Source organism: Phaseolus vulgaris, chromosome 9 (assembly GCF_051622355.1).
Source record: "Phaseolus vulgaris cultivar YP4 chromosome 9, ASM5162235v1, whole genome shotgun sequence".
NCBI classification, from domain to species: Eukaryota; Viridiplantae; Streptophyta; class Magnoliopsida; order Fabales; family Fabaceae; genus Phaseolus; species Phaseolus vulgaris.
The window spans coordinates 16,968,245-16,976,457 of record NC_143506.1 but is presented as its reverse complement, the minus strand read 5'-3'; the positions used below and the strand labels follow the sequence as shown (position 1 = coordinate 16,976,457).

The 8,213-nt window shown below is 32.4% G+C and overlaps 1 protein-coding gene across 1 annotated transcript; it reads right to left on the bottom strand.

Annotated features, from left to right (window-relative positions):
• Positions 1 to 3,500: 3,500 nt before the first annotated feature.
• Positions 3,501 to 5,101, bottom strand: LOC137821349 (Nucleotide-sugar transporter family protein). The gene is made up of 2 exons (XM_068625899.1): positions 3,956 to 5,101; positions 3,501 to 3,875 (listed from the first exon to the last, which is right to left on the bottom strand). The coding sequence occupies exons 1-2, from the start codon at positions 4,977 to 4,979 to the stop codon at positions 3,841 to 3,843; spliced, it is 1,059 nt and encodes a 352-aa protein (XP_068482000.1). The 5' UTR covers positions 4,980 to 5,101; the 3' UTR covers positions 3,501 to 3,840.
• Between the last annotated feature and the right edge of the window lie 3,112 nt (positions 5,102 to 8,213).

Sequence of the window (8,213 nt, the reverse complement as noted above, 5' to 3'; positions counted from 1 at the left end):
AAAGAACCAAAAGCAATGCCATGTGTTCAGTCTTGGTTGCTTTTGCGTCTGCTGACCTCTAATCATTAGTCATATTTCTTGTAAATATCATCAAAATTTTCAATATTGTTCCTTCACAGTCCCATGATATGTGCTAATTCTTCTTGTATGAACTAAAAATGGATATTCTTCTCTACCTTGCTAGTATTATTATTTATAGGTTACTTCTCAAGTCTTGATTGAAATGGAGGATATCTACTAAAAGTTATCCAACTCGAAGTCAATATTCAATAATTGAAATATTGAATGTTATTATATATATTAATATATATATATATATATATATATATATATATATATATAAAGCTTTCATGTTAGGCATCATTATGCAACTTGATATCTTAGCTAGACTGACGCCTCAAGTAACAACAATCATCTGCAATCACATGAAAAAAGTATTATTAAAAAAAGAAAAAAGAAAGAAAATGCAAAAAAAAATATGGGAGGACTAGATCAAAACCCATATGTTAACAAAAACGATATATAGGTAGACTATAACTATTCATAAAGAATTCTAAAAACAGACTAGATGAAAGCCTATTATACCAATGAAATGATTTTCTATGAATAAATCATAAATTAGTCAACTTATTAGCATACGCATCCCCTTCACGAAAAACATGAGTAACCCTAAACCTGATTTTCCTACAGTAATTAAGACAAGTATTCCATCAATTACGAAGCAACCACAAAACATTAGTCTTAGCCGTAAATGTAGCACAAACCAAGGCAGAATCACATTCAAGTCATACGTTAGTGAGCCACATCTTTTGAGTTTCTTCCATAGCATGTATAATTTCATAAAACTCTGGAACCATAATAGTCTGAACTTAAAAAAATGCAGAGAAAACACAAATAAACTCCTTTATACTCTCACTCTCACATAAATATTGAATATTATTTATTAACAACATACCTTTCAAGAGCTAACCTCAATCCTTTTTATAAAAACTTTTTATAAAAGCAAGTGAAATTAGTATTTATTCAATATAGAGTTGTATTATTACAATTTTTGATTTTTTTAAATTAATCTCATAGTATAAACTGATTAAAAAATTTAATTAATTTTAATTATTATTTACTTATTTATCGTTTTATGTGGCAATAAAAACTAGCAAGCGATATAAAATTTGATCGGGGACAAGTCATCTTCAATGACTCTAATATTTATATCGTCGTGTTAGTTTTTCTTTTCTTCTTTGAACTAATCTCATAGCGACAGAGCAGCAAAAAATGGAGAACGTGGAGCTTAGTCTACACTATGACGCAAAAAGCGACAAACAGCTAATTCAAAATGCAAGATGGTGGTTTTTTTTTTTTTTTGAGTAAGAGGTAGATGAACCATTTTAAATTTTAATGCAGTGGATTTTCGTCCTCATCAAATAGGCTAAAATTGAATATAGCTGGCAAGAAATAGCGACAGAAATTGTAGCAGGAGGTAGAAGAGCAATATTATAATACTCAAAGGTGTTAAAGGAGCCAAGAAGAACAAAACTTCGATGCCACAGACACTGAAACAGTATGTTGCAAGACAACATGCACCGATAGACCTTCTTCAAAATATCAGAGCAAAAGGCTGTTCCTGTTTACACTTCATAAGGGTAAATATGATGTTCAAATTGTATGGTACGAAGTATTTTACAGAGTAGTAAAAAACTGATTGAAGCTAGTTTAGTAAAAGAACAGGACAGACAAAGTGAATAAACCAGATAGAAGATAATAGCAAAAATGTGAAGATGGATGAACTGAGAGAAAGACAAGGAGTGTTTATTTTGGTTTATAAATTCTTACGTGAACCAGACTCAATCTCCTTTGGTGGTTGTTGAGCAGAGTGCGCTTTATTACCTGAACTGCTGCCAAAAAATAGGGACACCAGCAGTCACAGAAATTGGACACCAAAAATATGTAAAGTATATGATTTCTGTTAATCTTTTTTGGAACATCAAATGTATTTCATGGCATTGCGATCATCTGCTCAATCCTGTTTCGAGAAATAAAAAATTTACAAGTATCTTTATACAGACATCACGTTAAAGTTTTCTTAAAAAGTTGAGTTCGTGCATCTTAAATATCATGTTTTCCTTTTCCATAAAATGAAGTTTACTCAATTTGACGATGGCATTTACATCAGCTTGGATTTAATAAGTTGTTGATAATAAAGTTTTTTTCTCCGTCCACCCAAATCCATTAATTCTTTTTCCTTGTTCAATATGCTGGGAACGCAGGAGAGCCATGCTAAGCCAGCCTGAATAAGAAATAGAACTCTTTTTTTTGTTTATATTGACTTTCACGTCCACAGATTACGTCAACATCAAACACTGAATTAGTTAAATATTGTATACCAAAACGCCACTTATTCACACACATGGATTATTATAATTGAATTCGCTTTTGGGCTTTCTGTCGGTGAGTATCACGCTACGGAATCTTGTTGTGCAGCAAACGAAAGCAGAGCTAATATGCCACCAACTTGTGGTTGATAATGGTCATGATCACTAGCTTCGAGATAGTCACGCCCATAACACTAGATGAGTAGCTCAGTGTGTACCACTGAAATAAATTCATTGATGATACATGTGTTTTTTTCCATAAATGGTAAGTCAGCGTTAATGGCTACCAACCACTGTCTAGTAATTAATACACCTCTTCGGGGATATGAATGAGCATCTACTAGGCAAAAGTGAGGAAGTGTGTTGGATATTAGCAAACCAAAGAAAGCAGAGGAACATTGAGTGTTTTTATCCTAGTGTTTCAGCTGATACACACTTCAGTAAAAACAACAAAACTATGCACTTGCTTTCAGCTGTATCTCTCCCTTGGATAAAGAAACTCTTGAGTTACATTGTTGATCTTAGGTTTAAAACAAGCGGTGCTACATGTAACAGTTGTAGACAAGCAAAGGCAGACAATATCGTATACAAATAAAGGTATTTAACAGTTTGATCACTATTCACTGAAAAAGAAAAGCAGAAAAGTGTGTAGCCTTTTCCCGTTTGTAGGACAGAGAAATATCAATGAACATGCCATTTTCCCCATCTATCAAACAAGTACTGTAGCCATTCATCAAGCATTGAATATGCAGATTCCAACAAGGACTGAGTGCAACATATTAACGAGTTTTCAACATCAAAATCAATTTACAGAATACTAACGTCTTGAATCGTTCTTCATAAACAGATGAATTAAATTTCTATAACGATAATAGCATTAAAATATAACATCCAAGTGTTTCCGCCGCATCTGACCTAGTCCCTGGCTTCGATGTGGGGCAATACAAAGAACCACACAGTACAAGAGAAACAACCATAATTGCAAGAGATCAACAAGTCACTTCTACAAACACTCAACTATGAACAACACATCCAACCAAACATACTCATCAGTGTTAAATCACTGTCAGTTTCTCATCCGCTCGCAGTTAAGATAAATCCCAAATTCGCAATAGCAGAAGAAACATCACATAGTAGAAATGTACTAAGAATTAATAACCATGTAAACTCCATAAATCGAGTTCCTACAACAACAGAACACAACTAAACCACTGAAAATGCAAATGAGATAAAAAATTATAATAAAAAGATAGGAGACTCTGGCTCCAGTAACACATAACGTTCTCTAAGGAAAAAAAAAACAGGAATTTGAAATCGAAACCTACTGATTAACTACCCACGGCCACCATTAGCAACGAGAAGAGGATCTGTAAATAAACCCGAAGAAAAACCGTACCGAACCGGCAATTCGGACAGCGAGGATGATGCCATTGTGATTTCCATATTCGCCTCAAATCGAAACCTCCTGGTTTTATTTTCCTCGTACCGATTTTTTTTCTCTGGAATCTGTGTAAACAAAACAGGAAACGAATTAATGAATTAATCAATTAATTAAACCAATTAATTCTGCTGGTCGTTTCTCTTGCCCATTCCGTCGGCCTCTCTCTCCTCGAGCAACCTCCCTTCCTCCTCATCGGCCTGGGCGGTCTTCTTCTGCGCCTCCTTGGCCTTCAGCGCCTGCAACTTGGAGTGGTTGTAATACGCCACGCCAAGGAACGCGAGCCCGTACCCGAACAAATTAATCGGCGTCACAGTGTCCTTGATAACCGACCACGAGAAGGCAATCAGGAGCCAGTCCTTGACCACGCCGGCGACGTTCATGGTCAGCGCGGAGGTCTTCCCGACCAGGAGAAAGACGGCGAGGTTGAGCGCGAAGGCGCAGAAGGAGTTGGTCCCGAAGACCACGAAATCGAACTGGAAGGTGGAGGATTCTCGGAGGATAGGATACTCCACGAAGATCCAGGGGACGGAGAGGAAGACGAGGCAGCAGGGGGCGACGTAGTAGAGCGAGGTGATGGGGTTGAACGAGATCCCCTTGGAGGTGAGGAGGATTTGGATCATGACCAGGCGAGTGGCCTCGAAAGCGACCGCGCCCAGTTGCAGGAGGACGCCCCAGGTGTCGAAACGCGCCTCCCCGTAGGCGGCGACGCCGACTCCGAGGGAGATGGAGAGCATGTTGAACATGGTGTCGTTTTTGTAGGACTCTTTGCGGAGGAGGACGCCGATGGAGTAAACGGCGACGGGCATTAGAGCCTTCAACATCTGGATGAAGGAGACGGAGAGGTAGATGTAGGCGGAGTTGGAGAGCCACAGGGAGAGGGAGTAGAGGGCTCCGATGGGGACAACCGATGAGAGGTAGACATCGCGTGACATTGAGACTGGCTCAACGAGGCGGAAGACGCGGACGAGGAGGAAGGCGAGGGTGGCGCAGAAGGACATGTGGATCATGGTGAGGGAGACGGGGTAGGGCCAGTTGTACATCTTCTTGTCCAAGATGTACTTGTTGTACACGATTACCGTGAAGCTCAGGAAGATCCATATGGCAACGTAGGTGTACGATAGCACGATCTTCTTCACCACGCCATCGCTCAGAGATCCACCTTTTCCCATTCTTCCACACTCTCAGAGACAAAGAACGGGTCTGCTCAACGCGATACACAGATATATATATAGAGAGAGAGAAAGAAAACCGATGTGGGATGCACTGCCTCTTCCACACAACAACACTTTCTCTCACACTTTTTATGCTCTCACAACCTTAAATAAATAAATAAATCAAACTGTTATTAATTTACGTTAATCAATTCTATTTTCCCTTTCACCTTCCCAAAATTAATAACATACACTTTTATTTTATTTTATTTTATTTCTTTCATTTGTGAATGTGGTAAATTTCCCTCATAACATTCCACTCTATTAATAACATATAACATTTTCCCAATACTCAATCAGACCTATTACTTAATATTAGGGAGATAACCACCCATGCCAAGTCAACATTTGGTGTATAATTTATTTCTTTTTAAATCAAATATTTATAATAATGTAAATTGTCTATAACTTTCTAACTCTTTATGAATAGGTATTCAATAAAAATAAATACATTAAAGGTCTAAAGAAAATATTTATTCAGAAAAAGACAAAAGTTAAATTTATGTAGATGTATTCTTGTTTACGTTTTACCGTGGTAAGATAATTATTTATAGTTCTTACAAAATATATATATATAAAAAAAATAAAGAAAGAAAATGTTTGGTTCTGATGCATAACAAAAGCTAGGTCAATAAAGGAAGTCAACACCAAACCTATATTTCGTAGGATTCGGATATGTGATTTTAATGTTAGAGGAAAATCGATTACAACGACTTTTGGTGTGAGAGGTATGACACTTAATAATGTATGGTAAATCTCAATATTAGGAGACAGATCCATATTTTATTTTTTCTTTTACTGTAGTATCTTTCTAAGATATATGCTTTTATTTGATAATATTCATAATTTCCTCACTTTTTTTAGTTATATCTAAAGTGTTTTTAAGAATAATGAAATATAATATTTTTTTTATTTTAATAAGATAGTTGTACAAATTTATTTACTATGTAACATCCCGAAAATACATATAATTATTACAATACATGTTTTATATATTTCTATACAAGTTTAGAGTGTTTCAAAATATTTCTATTACAAGATTATAACTTATAAAAATACAAATATTAATAATATAAAATTCAAAACTACATCTTAAAACCCTTCAGACCCTCCGTCACCATATTTATACATGTTCATACAACATAAAATCAAACAATTTTATCAATTAACATCCTGCAAGAGAAATTGAAACTTGGGATCACGTTCCCTTCACATTTATGTCTTCTAGCCTAGGGTATTATTGAAAGTTAAAGTTAGTTTCTCTTACCTGAAATTCTACTGATGGAAATTCCAAAATTTAGGAACCTAAAGGAAGTTATCTAAACATTACCAAATTTTAGTATGAGCTTAATCAATAGAAACATTTTTCTCAACTGGTCCCATTAAGATTGATGGCTAAATCATAGAGAAAAACAGAGAATAAGGGGTCTTGATCTTTAGAGCAAAAATGAACTTGTTCTGTTTGAAAATTTGATCGGGTATTAATGTACTCTAATTTCTCAACTACAACGTGATCAAATTTTGAAAATAGATGATGTATGAGAGAGAAATTGAAGAGAAAAGAGAGAGGAAAAAAAATGGGAAAAAAGAAAGTGATAAGCACCTTGAAGAATTTGGTGTTATATATTGTCTATTTTTATTTATCTAACCCAATAAATACATATAAATTATTTAAAAAAAGTGTGAATACTAAAGGAATAATATAATAATAATAATAACAATAAATTTATTAGAAATTTAAAGAAATAAATCAAAAGAAACAAATTTTATTTTAAAATCGAGACAGATAAAAAAAGTAAAGGATATTTTCTTGTCATTTATGCATTTATCCTTTATCCAATCTTTAGCTAATATATATATATATATATATATATATATATATATATATATATATATATGTATGTGTGTGTGTGTGACGTACAAATAAAGAAGATAAAATATAAATAAAATTGAAATATTATTTTATTAAAGTCAAATTATTTTATTGCATTTTTAATTTAAAAAAAAAACTTAAATAACACTTACTCTTTACTTGCATCAAAGAGGGGGAAAGGGTAATGTTGTTTTCATTTATATGCATAATTGTGTTTAAAATTGAAATAATCTAACTCAATACCTAACAAATTTATAACCAGTGAAAAATCAAATTTAATGTATAGTGTTTTTTTCTAAACCACTTAGTTTGATTGCAATGTTTGTTTGAGTCCAAACGAAGTCTAAATCAAACTTCATAATAAGTCAAATTAATGCATGTTGTGTTTTTTTTTTTTCTACAAATGGTACAGTTTGAATTAATTGTTTATTTGGAGTTGAAAACCAACCTAAATCAAACTAACATAATGTATTATATCTACTTTTTCATTAAAATTTAATATTTTTAAGCTATGTTTATTTTTTAAAATTGAAAATAAAGTGTTGTTGAATTTAATTAAACTTAATTTGTTTAGATATAAATTTAAGTTAGTAATGTTTTGCTTGAAATTCATTATGGATAATAATTTGGTAAGATTTAATATTTTTAAGTTGAATGATTATCAAACAAATAATGCATATCAAAATTGATTTAAAATTACAAAAAATATATATAATCCAAAGAGCAAAATTTTGAGTTGCTTTGGATTATTTAATTAATTTTAACCGAACTACATTGCACTATATTATTATTTTTATTAGTTTGTGTGATTTTTAGTTTAGAACTATATCAAATTATAAAAAAGAAAAGTGGATGAATCAAGAAGGAAGAACGTGACAAATGTTCACACAGCATAAAGAAAAATAAAATAAGATTGATATAATGGATTACTTTGCAAATATTTTAATAATATCTATTTATTGTGTAACAAAATCAATTTTTTTTATCAACAAAATGAATTAATAAATATGAATCAATATCCAACCCTTAATAAATATAAATACTTATTATGTAACAAAATCATGTAATAAACATTTATGCTTTCCATTATAATTATTAAAAAAAATATTAAAATAAGAAGTAAAAGAAATAAAAATATTAATAATAATAAAATTATTTATTTTCCACTCATTTTTACACTTTTTCATTTAATTCAAACAATCTATTTTCATTTTTTTTTACTCTCTTTCTTTCTTTTATCTTTCTTCACTCTTTCCCCTTTCATAATTTAATCTAAATTAATAAAAAATTATATCAATAATAATATAATAAAAACAATT

Bases quoted from the DNA above. Each gene is read 5' to 3' on its own strand.
- LOC137821349 (XM_068625899.1), bottom strand. From the start codon at position 4,979: ATGGGAAAAGGTGGATCTCTGAGCGATGGCGTGGTGAAGAAGATCGTG. The intron at 3,876-3,955 runs GCAAGAGAAACG...TTGTTTACACAG, and splicing joins GAGAGAGGCCGACGGAATGG to ATTCCAGAGAAAAAAAATCG.